Consider the following 14,676-nt stretch of genomic DNA (forward strand, 5'->3'; position numbering starts at 1 on the left):
CTGTGTTGGTTTATTTCAAAGTATTTAGTGGCTAGTAAATAGTAAATGTATTTCTTTAAAAATTAAAAAAATTAAAAATTTTTTTTTTTTAAAAAGCGTAGTGAACAGAATAAATTCGAAAATAAAGGAAAGGATTTCCTGCATCTCGGTGTACGAAGCTTGTAAAAAATATCTCGTTATTCTGTATAAATAAAATAGGTGTAACCATTTGCTCCATCTTCTACACACCCTGCTTCTGTCCATGTGCATTGAGTTGAAGATGTTTAAATTTTTACATGATTAATTACTTGATAACTTAAAAAACATAAAATGTTGACCAACCTTTCAAGAATTACTAGTGTCCCTAACCTTGAGATATTAAGACTCAAGGCCTGTCATGCCCAGAAGGCAAACAGAAACACTGCCACTGACAGGCAGACAATGAGGTTGGCATTTACCACATGCCTCAGACAGGGCTCTTCCTCGAGGGAGCACACGACAGCCTCAGGTGGTGGTGGAGAGGGCTGTTCTGAATCCTGATCCATCCCACACAGCCAGAGCAGAGTGGACTTCAGCTTAGAGCATGTCTCAGCATGGCGTGTACTCGAGTCTGATGAGAGAGTGTTTTTTTGTTTTTGTTTTTTTTTTAAAGCCATTATGGAAGCAAATTCTTGATACAGTTAAATAGTTTCAAGCCTTTGTGATCCATGAGTTTTAACCTTATTAACACCTCAGTATATTTTCACTCTGCATTTACATTTGAAAATTAAGAGGCACCTGGACCTGAACTAAACTTAATCTACTTTCTGAGAAGGCAAAAAGATTCAATTTAATTTGTGACTTTCTGATGCCCCCTACTGGATGGACTGTCATTAGTGCTGACTCGTTACTAAAGCCAGGTTTAAGATGACCTAAAATGAGTAACTTTCAATAAAGGAAAACACACCATTTGTGTGCTCGGCCACATTTCCTGGACTCTTCTCCTGGTCATGCTGTAAGCCATTATCGATAGTAAGTGTTCCAGCTTCTTTATTTTCCTCACTGCTCTTCACAGGATCAAACCTTGTGAACCACGTCAGCCGACTTATCTGTGACATACAGCACACGTTAACATAAGTTTCATGCGTCACTGCTTTTCTTCGGTATCACTGTGCTATCATCTGGTTATTATTGGTTTAAAGACACTTTACAATGTGCCCCTTTAATTATCTAACAGTATTGCTGCTTGTTCTTGACCTGTTCTTCTGTGGGTTTCTCTGTGGCCAGGCTGACACACACCACCACAGCAAGTGTGAGCAGCGAGACGATGATTGAGAAATACAGATAGTGAACGGATTTGATCACTTCAGGTCTGGTGTCTGTCTCGTAGCACTGTGGTTCAGGGTAGATGAAATCCAGAATCATCCTTGTAATGCCAACCAGCAGCCCCAGCACCAAACCCCAGAATGCCCCCTAAATCATACACGGTGTAAAAGACAAACATGCAACAGATTAATGAAAACTACCCACATGTTCTCAGTCCTGTTTTGTTCTATATAGACTTAACACGTCCATATAGTCATTGTGTCCGAAAAAAAAAGAAAGAAAGAACGAGGCAGGAGTGTCTTAAAACTCCAACTGGTTCATTTGCTTTTTCCATTCATCATCCCTTCTTTATTATCAATGCTGCTGCAAACTATGGTGGCTGTAAACTACCAGACTGTGACTACAACATTTGATGTAGATTGTCATATAGTGTCAAAGCAGTTATACTGTCATAACAAGGCTATATATAAGCTAAGATATGAGGCCCATTTTCACAAATCATTAGAACTATACGTATAATGTTCACCTTAGCTGGACCGCTGAAGATTGGAAAAACATTACCTGGTCTTTTTCCAATCTTTATCCAAGTCTAATTTTTAACAGTCTGTGCCCACTATACAATTGAAATGCTTTTCTGCTCACCACAGCTGTAACGAGTGGTTATTTCATATGTGCCTTTGTTATTTTGAGATAAGTTTTCAAACGTCAGTGTGTCTGTGTTTTGTAATTAATCTGGAAGTGTATTTTCCATTATGAAAATTAAATAAATATCTTACTACTTATGAGTTATAATTTATCAAATTCACTTCACTTCAAGCGCTCACTTTTTGCCATTTTAATAATAATTATAATAATTATACACCAGTAATCACACCACGTGACATTATAATGAATAGTGACACCTGCATTACAATATGATTATTATGAGCTATCAAAGAATTTTTATAGCACATTAATAATGCTCTATGAGGCATTTTTTTAGATTTTATAAACATGCTTACATGGAATCACTGCCAAGTTTGAATAATTTTTTGAATATGGGCTTCATAGACTGCCTTACTGATATAGTCATGGCCAGTGTAGTTCTTTTTGAGACACGGCCTAGATAAAGTGCATTCTTTTCTTTTTCATGTTGCAGGGTTTTTACTTCATTAGGACTATTATAGCACAATAAAAATGAATGATCGTGTACACACACACACATACAGTACCTTCTCGCTTGTCCTTCTCCAGAAGCAGCCTGCCATGAATACAACAGAGACAGGCGGCTGCAGGTAGGTGCTGATAGACTGGAGGTAGATAAAGAGCTGGCCACCTTGACTGGCCTGAACCAGGGGGATCCATAGCACAGACACCACCACCAAGACCAGGACAAACACTCTGAACACACACATACACACAAAAGATCTGTATGCATCCACTACAGCATACTATTTCACTCAACCAAGTGAGAATAAATGATGGAAGCTTAAGTTAAAAATAATAATAATAATAATAATAATAATCCTTCAAAACTCATTCGTAAGCAGGAGTAGAAACAGTCGTCCAGCAAGTTTGTCAAATAACACTCAGGGAAGTTTAGGTAAATTTCCATTCATTCATTCATTCATCTTCAGAAGCCACTTTATACTGACTTGCAGTGGCTCTGTAGCCAAACCTGGGAAAACTGGGTGCAAGGGCAAACTGGGGATCCAGCATAAATGCTACCTATGACCCTGTGTACATGCCAGAAGGTGGATTGGTTGAATTGTCCTTAGGTATAAATGAGAGTGTGTGTGTGTGTGTGTGTGTGTGTGTGTGTGTGTCTGAGCATGGTCGCCTGTAATGGACTGTTGTTCCATCCTGAATGTACTCCCACCACACATCCAATATTTCTGGATTAGGTTCTGGATCCACCGTGACCCTGACCAGGATAAAGCGCTTTATATTTATCTGGCCTGGAAAGCAACACCAAAATGACCTGAAACGATGAACTTTCCCCCTGTTTTCCTCACAATTTTAAAGACCTTTCCTCTAAAGACCTTTAAAGTGTCCAGCTATATGTGCGTGACGTGTATTAAGCCATGTCCTACCTGCCTACGATCATGAGTTCCCATTCTGAGGCAGCACGGCGGAAATATCTCCACAAGTCCATGGTGAACAGAGTGCTGGAGCTGTTAAAAATGGAGGTCAGGGAAGACATGAGAGCAGCTAGCATTACGGCCATCATCAGACCCCGCAGACCTACGGAAAACACATTCATGTGTCTGTCAACCATCCTGATGGCAAGAAACTCAACACGAAAGATTAATTCATAACCAAAGAAGGGTAAAAGACCTGAAGGAAGGAGTTCCATGACCAGTTTGGCGTAGGCGATGTCAGAGCAGCCCACAGAATTCCCACAAACCTGTTCACACACTTTAGGATCTGCACAGCCAACCTCATCTAGACAACCACACCAAATAAGGACCAAAATGCACGCATGAACACTCTTGCTTTTTTAATGAAAGAAAATAAAAAGGGTTTTTATAAATGGGCTCTAAAGACATGTCTTTTAGCATGAGGACCTGGATAGAGGATTCGGCTGATCATGCCTGGCAGCACCATCATGAAGAAGGGCAGGACCTTAAGGTAGGAAGCCAGCAAAGAGCCTCCTTTAGCATGCAACAGGTTCTTAGAAGCCAGCGAGCGCTGCACTATAACCTGCACACACATGTAAGGCGAGAAGGGAACTCTTCAATTTGGCTTTGAAAAAAAGATGATGATAAATTCATAGATGAAAAACTGTAAAGCACATAGCAATACTGACAACACATTTCATTGTAAAAGAAAGGCACTCAATCAGCACTCCAAACAAAAACTCAAAATTAGTCTTTTTTGGAATATATATATACCACATTTAACTGTAACGTCATAAAAGAAACATTAATGGAAACTTAAATGAAGAAGCAAATATATTTCAGGGGTAACTAAACTTTCAAGTCTAGCTACATAGACTTCTTCATCTACAAAGTACTGTTATTAACTAGTGACTAGTTCATGGCTATAATTAAGACATTAAGTTAAAATAGTTTTGTTTCATTGTATTTCTTTATGTTAACACGTTTGACTAGCAACAATGGCCCTGAACAGCTGAGACACCTGTTTTACACAAGAAGCAGAGAATAAACACATACTTATCTGACCAATTGTTTCTACTGTCAACTTTTTTTTAATAAAGCAATGTCAGCAGATCAATTAGGAGGATAAATAAAATAAACATACAGCTTATATGAAATTCCACTGAAATGGTTTCCTTTCCTGATGAGCTGCCTTTAGCTAAATAATTTACATACACCAATCAGCCATAACATTAAAGCCACTTGCCTAATATTGGTAGACAGGGGTGTGGCTATGCAGCCCCATACACAGCAAGCTTCAATGCACCCTGTGTTCTAGCTCCTTTCTATCATAGCCAGCATTAACTTTTTCAGCAATTTGTGCTATATACTTCTGTGTGATTTAACCAGACGAGCTAGCGTTTGCTCCCCAAGCGCATCAATGAGACTTGCATGCCCATGACCCTGTCGCCAGTTCACCGTTTGTCCTTCCTTGGACTACTTTTGGTAGGTACTAACCACTGCATTCCGGAAACACCCCACAAGACCTGCTGTTTTGGAGATGCTCTGACCCAGTCCTCTAGCCATCACAACTTGGCCCTTGTCAAAGTTGCTCAGATCCTTATGCTTGCCCATTTTAACTGCTTCCAACACATCAACTTCATGAACTGACTGTTCACTTGCTGCCTAATATATCCCACCCATTGACAGGCACCACTGTAACAAGATAGTCAATGTTATTGACTTACATTTATTCATTTATTCATTGACCGCTGCTTTATGGTATTGCTTATTTTCTCATTTCCACTGTGTATTTGGCTTGACTTGATTTAATAAAATTTATGTGTAATGCCTGATAAATAACACACATGTGCTCCTAAAAAATTATCCAACCTCCAGGATTAACAATAAACACACTATTTGCACGACTTATTTACTTCCCTCACCTGATCCGAACACCAGTACCATATGGAGGGGACCGTCATTCCCAGGAGCACCCCAGGCCAGGGAAGGTCAGAGGTCACAGGATCCCGGAAAATGTGGAAGGCATCCTCGCGAGGGATCCCGCAGGTGGTGTTTGGAACTTTAATGGAAGGAATGGCATTGCTGTAGCCAACAAAAATGGCCTGCAAGCCCCCAACCTCCACAAAACCTTCCCATAAGCAAGAGTGACAGCAAAAAAAAATAAATAAATAAACAGTAGTTAAAGGAGCAGAATGTTCTAGCTACAGTAGTTATTATTATTTTTTTTTTTATAGAGTAGGGTTTTTTTTTAATATAGTAGTTTATTTGTCCATCAAATGTCCAGAAATCAAACATAGATCTAATAGCTGGCAGATAGGTGAAAAGGAAACTACATACTGAAACCCATAAGTGTCAGGGCCCCGATCAGCATGATGACAGTCTGAGCTGCATCAGTGTAGATGACGGCTGCTAGGCCACCTAAAAAGACATTCTTCAAAATATGAGTGCACCGCAGCCATTGTCATAATCATTATAATAAAACAAGTCATATGTGTCTTCCTGAGACTGTTGTGTGTTTGATTAAGCTTGATATCTGGAGATCAGTACCTGTACTGGAGCACTAATCAGAAACAGACAAACTCACCTGCTACTGTATAGAGAGCAGTAATAACGAGGAGAACAATGACAGCAAGGTAAATATTCCAGCCCAGAGCCTGCTGAATGAACACAGCCCCAGCATACATATCCACCTGCACACATGCCATTCATACAGTTTGAAAAATCGATTCTCTTTTTTAAAAAAGGTGCACTGGTTAATATTTTTTATTGTTCTTACTATTGCAACTATTGTGGAAAATTTGAGAAACGCTTCTGTTGAAATGATGCTCTACTGTCTAATGTCCACCCAAGAAAACACTGGCCCGTGCAGAGGCCCATTCTTATTTCTTCATTCTTCATTCACTGAAATAGCTGTATTTGATTATAGTTAATTTGACATGATCCTGAAGATATTACTTTATATGTTGTCATTACTAATTCAAGGGTTGGGGATTCGATTCTTGTCACCGCCCTGTGTCCACAGAGCTTGCATGTTCTACCCGTGCTTCGAGGGTTTCTACTGTTTACTCCAGTTACCTCATGGAGAGCTGATTGTCATCTCTACATTGTGTGAATGGGTATGTGAGTGAGTGTGTGATTGTGCCCTGCAATGGGTTGGCACCCCATCCAGGGTGTCCCCTGCCTTGTGCCCCAAGTCCCCCTGAATAGGCTCCAGGCTCCCACCGACCCTGTGTAGGATAAGCGGTAGAGAAAGTGGATGGATGGAATTCTCAAACAGAAAACATTTTTGCACTCAAATTTGAACTAACAGCTTAAAGCTTAGGTGCACTAGCACTGTATGTTGATAATCAGCGTATAGAAGGTGAGCAGATAAACTGCATGCAAACATGTTTTTCTCTGTGAGACTGGGTTGCACCATCCACAGAGTAATTGTAGGAGGACTGTTACATATATTTAAATGCTTTTATGGGTCTATTCAAACCTAAATAAAGCTATTATGATTTAATGTCTCTAATTTAGTAACGCATTAACCTAAATTGTGCAATTGTTCCATCAAATTTGCATTAGCAAACTGTTGACTCACCAATCGATCGTGGTTTCTTGATATATCGTTTGATTCCATGCAAAAAGAGGAGTGCACAGCTATCGCAAACAACTCATACTGGCTATACTAATCAGGTTTTCAGGTACAATTGAAGAATTTGATTAGCCTGTCTGAAATCTGCCATACATCATTTAATCTTGGATTTGTTATCAGATGTATGAAAAACAGGACCCTGGACTCCTTGCCTATGTTTTACATCCCTCTTGTTGGTCATGTTATAGACCACAGCCCCAAGAGCCCTTCAGTCCACCAACATCTTTACTGCGCAGAAACGCAAACATCACAGAATTCTGGGGGAAAAAATCTAAATAGCAGTGTTGCCAGGTACTAATAATGATGGATAAAAATGTAATATGCTGCAAAAGGTGTAATGACGTAGAATGAAATAAAACAGGAGTAAATATGGGGGCTGCTTTTCCAAAATGGAGAAACCTGCTGACCATGAGGACTATAAAGCTGGACACTGATACATTTCTCTTGTATCGTTAATATTATAAACTGGTAAACTGTTCGGATCAATGGCTGCAACAACAAATCAGTATGTTACTTGGGGTGTTAGTGTTTTGTGTGTTTATAGCTTTGTTGTAACTGTGCAAGATGAATGACATGATGGAAAGTTAGCTTCCAGCCACCAAACTAATGAGAAAAAAACAACCCTCTGCAGGTCAAAATAGATTCTGGGAGGCACGGCTTCGTGTACATGGGCATGGATAGGAGGTGAGGTCAAGGAGTAAACAAATCATTACAATGCTTCTTACAATAGGTCACTCTGTAACCACTACATCCCAGAATGTAGTTACTGCACCGTTAAACAACATTGCAAAGTTCATCTCATTCATTATTCAGAAGCCCTGCTTAATGTTAGACCAGAGGCTGTTTTCTCACTTGGGAATATTGTGCTTGCTGCCTGCTGGTTTTATTTACATGTATATAATGCTACACATACATGCCAGTAAGCAATGGCAATTTGCAGTTTCCATTTATGCTGAATCAAATGTTTAGAATAAAAAAGGGCTACATACAGTAATAAATCATTTATACTGAATAATTATTTTTTCAAAAGTGTACAAAGGCACAATTACCGATATTTTTGTGAAGATGTAAATAAATAATGACAAAATAGCAATAAATATCTGTATCCTTTTGCCTCCAAATCTCTTCTGAAGATATTCCGGCATAGTTGTCACCTACAAGAACATTAAAAAAAAATTGTGAACAGTGTAATGTTTATAAAACGTAAATAATGATGTATTGCTATGTATACACCCCCTCACCCCAGAAGCTATGTAGATGGGCAGGAAGAGCCAGGCTAGGAGCAGAACCACCAGCATACCCTATCAGAAAAAATGAAGAAAGAGTCTAATGATACCAACATTTGTTGAATATCTTACAATTTTACAGAAAGGATACCGTGTCTGTATGTGGCTATTAGAGCGTTACATTCCACTCATATGCAATTGGGGCAATGCCACTTGCAGCTGCTGATCCAGCCAGACCAATGAAGTGACCGCTGCCCACATTACTAGCAAACAAAGATGTGCCCACCTGCAAAAACACCAAAGGATCACTACTAACTCATTTACCTTCATCCAGAAAAATCTCTAAATCTCATACTGTGTACAGATATTATGTTCATTGTGAGAACTCACCGGCCACCAGGTCATGTTTTTGCCTGCTAGGAAATATCCACTCACTGTGCTTCTCTTGGTTTTCCACATAGACTTGAAATCAGCAAAGCATTAGATTACAAATGTGATTTTCAATAGCTGTAGTATTGCCATGAAATACACAGCCTTCTCTACACCAAAAATGAATCTTTTAGGCATTATTAGAAAATGGGTAACACTACTTAAGCAACCCAGTCTCACAGAAGAAAAGTTCACATGCAACTTATCTGCAGCACCTTCTACACATTTAATATCAACATTCTGGCACCAAGATACATTGCTCAAACTTTCACTCAAATGCTCTCTATGCCACATTCTGCACCAATGTATTTTCACCTCTACCACTACACTATTTGTATAAGATCAATATGTAATAAATAATTTGACCTCTTTTACCACCCATGACATATCATTAGACTTACCAGGTTCATGAAATAGGCCTAATTTCTTCTGTAAATTCTTTAGTCTATTGAGAATACAGAGATTTTCTGCATTTTGAAAATATGTTGTGTTTTGTGTTTCCACAAGTCTGAACATGTGTACAGAGAAGAGAAGGGTTCATGAGCCCAATAAGTCTACTGATATGTTGTGAAAAGCACAAACATTATGCATGAAGTGGGCTACACTCAATATGTTTACAAAAGAGGTAATTTATTACATATCAATCACATTCAAATAGTGTTTTGGTAGAGGTTAGCTTGGTTAAAATACGTTGGTGCAGAATGTCTTGTACAGAGCATTCGAGTTTGATACGTTGCTGTGCAATATGCCAGAATGTTGAATAAACCTACATATATAAAGTATAATCATTTATAAAGGCTTATTCCTGTAAGCGTCATCTGTCATAAACACTAAAAACATTCATTAGTTTTGATGCTGCCATAGAGCCAAATAGTGTAGTTCTGTTGATTAAAAGGTTGTATTTACACTTTACATTAATGTCATAAATAACATTGAAGCTCAGTGGATTTCTGGTATAGGTCATTTAATCTGAAGTGCTCCAATGCAGATTGCTCGACTGTTTTTAATTTTCCTAATTTTGTTTGAGTGATTACCGCTATGTATTGGCATTGCAAAACCACCAGTTTATGCATTTATTTTCTTTTCATTTTATTTGGTTTAACTATGACGGCCATCTTTGTGTCATGGAACAAAACAAATTTTGGTTATACAGCTGTTCAGGGAAACCTCAATACCAGTGATAAAAACAGTAAGTGACTTCTGAGCTATATTCAATTACTGCCTTATCACAGGAGAAACAACACCACAGCTTTGTTTATAACATTGTTTATTGTTCATTTCAACACCCACCTGAACACGGTGCTTCCATATTTTGAATAAAATCTATTACCTGTAACAACATGATAAATCAGGATGATTCAAATCTGGCCCATGCGGGACACTGTCCTGCAGAGTTTACCTCTAATCTCAAACTCAAAATTTTTACAGCAGAATGCTACTATAGAGGACTTATTTCTGTGAAAATTTCAGGTTTGTATCTGGTCCCCCACCAGAGATATTCAACCCGAAAATTAGGCAATTTTTTTTTTTTTTAAACTTGCACTTTCTCACCCCCATAAAAAATGTCTCAAACCTGAAATATTCTGCATGCACACTATACTTACCAAAGTACCCCCTAAAAAAAATTAAGACTGAGACTCAAATCTTTCCTATTATAAACTGACCCTAAACATGGAACTGTGAGCAATCTTGAGCAACGCATCTAAGGAACAAGAATGTGCTAAATGTTTATATATGTACAGTGCGGGAAATAAGTATTGAATGCGTCAACATTGTTTTCAGTAAATATATTTCCAATGAGGTTATTCACATGAAATTTTCACCAGACTTTGGTATTAACTCAAGATATCCACAAATATAAAGAAATCCAAACATTAAAGTTATGTGTAATTAAGAGGAATGACACAGGAAAAAGTATTGAACATGCTAACTGAAACTTATTTAATACTTAGTGCAGAAGCCTTTGTTTGTAATGACAGCTTCAATACACTTCCTATATGAAGAAATTAATGGGCCGCAGTATTCAGGTGTGATTTTGGCCCATTCTTCTAAACACAGTGTCTTTAAATCTTGTTCAGTTGCATTCAAGTCAGTTGATTGACTGGGCCATTCTAACACCTTGATTGTTTTTCTCTGAAGCCAATTGAGAATTTCCTTTGCTGTATGCTTTGGATCGTTGTATTATGCTTTGGATTGTATGTTTCACAGCAATAAGGTTCCAAAGGTCTTGGAAGAGCTCTTTGCTTTTACCCATCATGAGATGTTTCTTGTGTGACACTTTGGTAACAAAAAGCATTTTTTTATAGACCATCAATTTACTAACCCAGCTGATATTAATTTGCACAGGTGGGAGGTATAATTGCTTTCTAACTACTTACAGATTTCACCTGGTTCTTACCTTACCTTGCCTTGGAGAACTGCTTTTTGTTAGCGTGTTCAATACGTTTTTCCTGTGTCATTCCACTTTATTAAACATAACTTTATTTATGGACTTTAATGTTGTGAATTCTTTATAGGTGAAAATTTCATGTGAATAACCTCATTGGAAATATATTTACTGAAAAAAATGTTGACATGTTAAATACTTATTTCCCCCACTGTACATATAGATTGTACTGTGCTCTAGAGATCAGTTTATGTTCCAGGGAGCTAGGACCATCCTGAGCCGAGATATTGAGGTTTCCATAAACAGCTGTATAACCAAAATTTTTGTGTGCCATCACACAAAGATGGCCGTTCTAGTTAAACCAAGTTAAAAACAACAACAACAACAACAACAACAAAAACAAAACAAAAATCCTGATAATTTTGCAATGCTAATGCATAAGAGATAATTGCTCAAAACAATGGAAAACTAAAAATGGTTGAGAAACCAACTTTGCAATTATTGGACCACTTGAGCTGGAATGACCCGTATGTTACATAATGGTGATGAAGTGACATGCCAAACATCATAACCAAATTCACTCTAATTTCATTATGGTGTTAATATACTATAATAAAATTACTATAAATTAAACTCATTTTACATAATGCACATAACTCTGTTATTATGGCATCATGACATTTGTCTTAAATAGTTCTAAAAATCATATGAGGACTTCAACTCAAACTGTTATAAAACTTTTTATTTAATTAATCATTAAACCTTTTTTATTTAATGAATCATCACTGTCAAAGCCTACATTATGTAACAGTGTCATACAGCAGGGTTTCATATCAATGTTTCCAAATATAGAGTTCAACAGACTGCAGAGTGCTCACTTTTGTTCAAGTTTCCAGTTAATGCCACCTGGTAAGCTGCTGTATGTTTTATCATCTCCTGACTTTGTCATGACAATCTAACATAATACAGCCTTACTTGAGCATAAAAATCTATCGCTTGCCATTAAAATGGACTTAAGTGTTATTTAAGATAGCATGTATTGGAATAATCCATTACAAAGTTGCATGTAGGTTTGTCATTTATCATGACGGACGGATGTCACAGTCATATGAACATGATCCTTAAGAAATGAAAATAATGAAATATATAATAATATATATAATGAGTTATAATATATAATATATATATATATATATATATATATATATATATATATATATATATATATATATATATATATATATATATATAATGAGAGCACCTTAAAGGACATACACAATTGTATCCATTGCATTAATGTATGAATGTGCTTTTAAATAAACCTACCCATAGTCCTACTGCCAGGATCAATATGAAATACACAACAAGCACTGCTATATCAGCTGCAGAGAGAGTGTTTTGTTGGTTTGAAACCCCTTCCATGGGTGTAGGGGAGACATTGGGGATCACAGTACTAGCCATGAGGTCAAAGTGTATTTCCCACTACAGTCAAAACAGCAAAATATAAGACAATTATCCCATGTTCTCTCTGTATATACACATGCAAGCATTGTTATTCTCAATGTTCACAGCACTCAATCCGTGATTATATTATTATTATTAACTTAATTTAAAAGTTGAACATCAAGAATCACCCGAAATTAAACAGGATGCTTTTTTAATGCAAATTAGAATAAACATCATAGGAACAAGTATTTTTTTATATTATAAGATGTATTCAACCAAGAAAAGGCATCTAGGTTCAAAATCTACAATATTGTCAGTCAGTTATCGCAAACTGCCCTTTAACCACCCCTTCAATGACACGTCATTGCAATAAAATAGAGCGCAGTTTGAGTAGAGAGATTTCACGATGAATCATGTCAACCAATAAAAGACCACTCCCACACCCATTTGTCAGGTGTGAAAAAGTCATGAACAACACCATCTGGCCTTCATAAAAGCAGTGAAGGGAGAGGAAGAGATTCACTCACCGAGAACGCGTTTTCCTTTTGGATTATGGAGCTACAGCTTCATAGCACTACAGTCCGAATCTCTCACCATTCAGCTGTTTGTAATATTGTCACTAGTGTCTAGAATCTTCCACTATGACCAAGGGATCAAACTCCAGATTCCTTTCACTCCTTATATAAGACTACACACGCTGGTTAAAATGTAAGGAGGTTTTATTACCAAAAAGGTATCAGAATGATGGTGCACTAGCAATTAAACGGTAGGATGACAAGACATGGACTTAAATATTGGAACTGATGTTCTGACAACTAATCCAAATTTAAAAATACAGACATTGAAAATCGTCAGTATTGCAGCGCAGCTATTAGGCAACAATGCACCTTATTCAGGAAAATTCTCAGTTCAAACATGTCTACAAGGCCTGAATTTAGAAACCCAATGAAAAAGTCATTAAACTAATATCATACACAGATATCAGTTGACTAACCAAATTAAGAATCCTTTTTTTTTTTGCATTACAGTAATATGCATGTTATGACTTTACTACTATAATAATAATAATATAATTCCTGAAATAATTACTAAAATTCAAAAGTTTTCCCTTTGAGAAACAAATATGTTTTTTTTAAATAAATATATCACAACAGTGTTGATCAATTCCATTATTCACTTTCATCATATTACCTTTAGTAATTATTGCAACCTCCCAGGCCTATTAAAATTGTGTGTAAACTGATAAGAAACTCATAATATACACAAACAATAATAATAATTCTAACCACATGAAAGAAAAGAAAGAACATAAATCCATTGATTGAATACACAACATATATTACACATTAAAAATCACAAATTAAAAAACTAAAATTAAAATAAAGAAAAATGATGAAGATACATTTCCTGTTAATTTTCTCATAAAAAAAACAGACAAACAAACAAATAAACAAATAACTTCTGTTCTATTTTACATTCAGCATATGATAAAGCAAATACCAAACACAAAAAATTGAAAGCCTGCATATGCTTACATTCATTATGGATGACCACAAAAAAGAGTACAGAAGACAACTTACCTAATTCTCTCATAATTACATCTGATCTGTCATACTACAATAAAAACTACCTATAGAAACTCTTACAATAACTCTTAAAATATCTGTTTATTTCATATATCGCATGTGATATTGCACCCTACTATATAAGGAATCACTTTATTAGTTAAAACATTAATTAGAATATTCATAAATCAGTCATATATCTCTATAAGAAATATATTATGTTATATCCAAAGTGTCCAAGGTCTATGTAAATACATTCTACAGTAGAAGAATCAATGGTAATCTGTTAAACAAAGCCCTCATGGATTAACATTTAAGCACATTTATATTCAAAACAACACCAGGTATTTCATTTGTGTAGAATTTCATTCACAGTTCTGTTCACATTCCACAGCTGATTCAGTACCATATTTACGTTTGTGTACATTAAAAGTCACGCTGTATAATGCTACTACAATCCTTTGACTTAAGACATGTGTTTAGTTTTTTTTTCCCATTTAGTTTGAACATGTTCCAAAAACTCCATGTAGCCTATGTAGCTCAAAAATGTGTGAAGTGAAGTCACTATAAGAGCTTATGTACTTATGTACAGCATATGTAG

The 14,676-nt window shown here is 36.6% G+C and overlaps 1 protein-coding gene across 1 annotated transcript; it reads right to left on the reverse strand.

The window, feature by feature from the left end:
• Positions 1 to 261: 261 nt before the first annotated feature.
• Positions 262 to 14,412, reverse strand: slc5a11 (solute carrier family 5 member 11). Its single transcript, XM_053611611.1, has 16 exons — positions 13,038 to 14,412; positions 12,391 to 12,546; positions 8,640 to 8,711; positions 8,431 to 8,535; positions 8,265 to 8,324; positions 8,073 to 8,177; positions 5,971 to 6,076; positions 5,724 to 5,804; positions 5,309 to 5,514; positions 3,831 to 3,966; positions 3,601 to 3,708; positions 3,357 to 3,507; positions 2,496 to 2,664; positions 1,216 to 1,431; positions 956 to 1,067; positions 262 to 649 (listed from the first exon to the last, which is right to left on the reverse strand). Exons 2-16 carry the CDS (start codon positions 12,523 to 12,525, stop codon positions 375 to 377), a joined length of 2,037 nt encoding a protein of 678 aa, XP_053467586.1. The 5' UTR covers positions 12,526 to 12,546; positions 13,038 to 14,412; the 3' UTR covers positions 262 to 374.
• Positions 14,413 to 14,676: the final 264 nt, after the last annotated feature.

This window comes from Ictalurus furcatus, chromosome 2, assembly GCF_023375685.1.
Source record: "Ictalurus furcatus strain D&B chromosome 2, Billie_1.0, whole genome shotgun sequence".
Taxonomy (NCBI): Eukaryota; Metazoa; Chordata; class Actinopteri; order Siluriformes; family Ictaluridae; genus Ictalurus; species Ictalurus furcatus.

What these genes read in the sequence shown, in the direction of transcription:
- slc5a11 (XM_053611611.1), bottom strand. Translation starts at nt 12,525, where the DNA reads ATGGCTAGTACTGTGATCCCCAATGTCTCCCCTACACCCATGGAAGGG. An exon ending in TGCTCTCTATACAGTAGCAG is followed by an intron (nt 5,805 to 5,970) that starts GTGAGTTTGTCT and finishes ATGTCTTTTTAG; the next exon opens with GTGGCCTAGCAGCCGTCATC. An exon ending in CATGGAACTCCTTCCTTCAG is followed by an intron (nt 3,508 to 3,600) that starts GTCTTTTACCCT and finishes TGTTTTCCGTAG; the next exon opens with GTCTGCGGGGTCTGATGATG.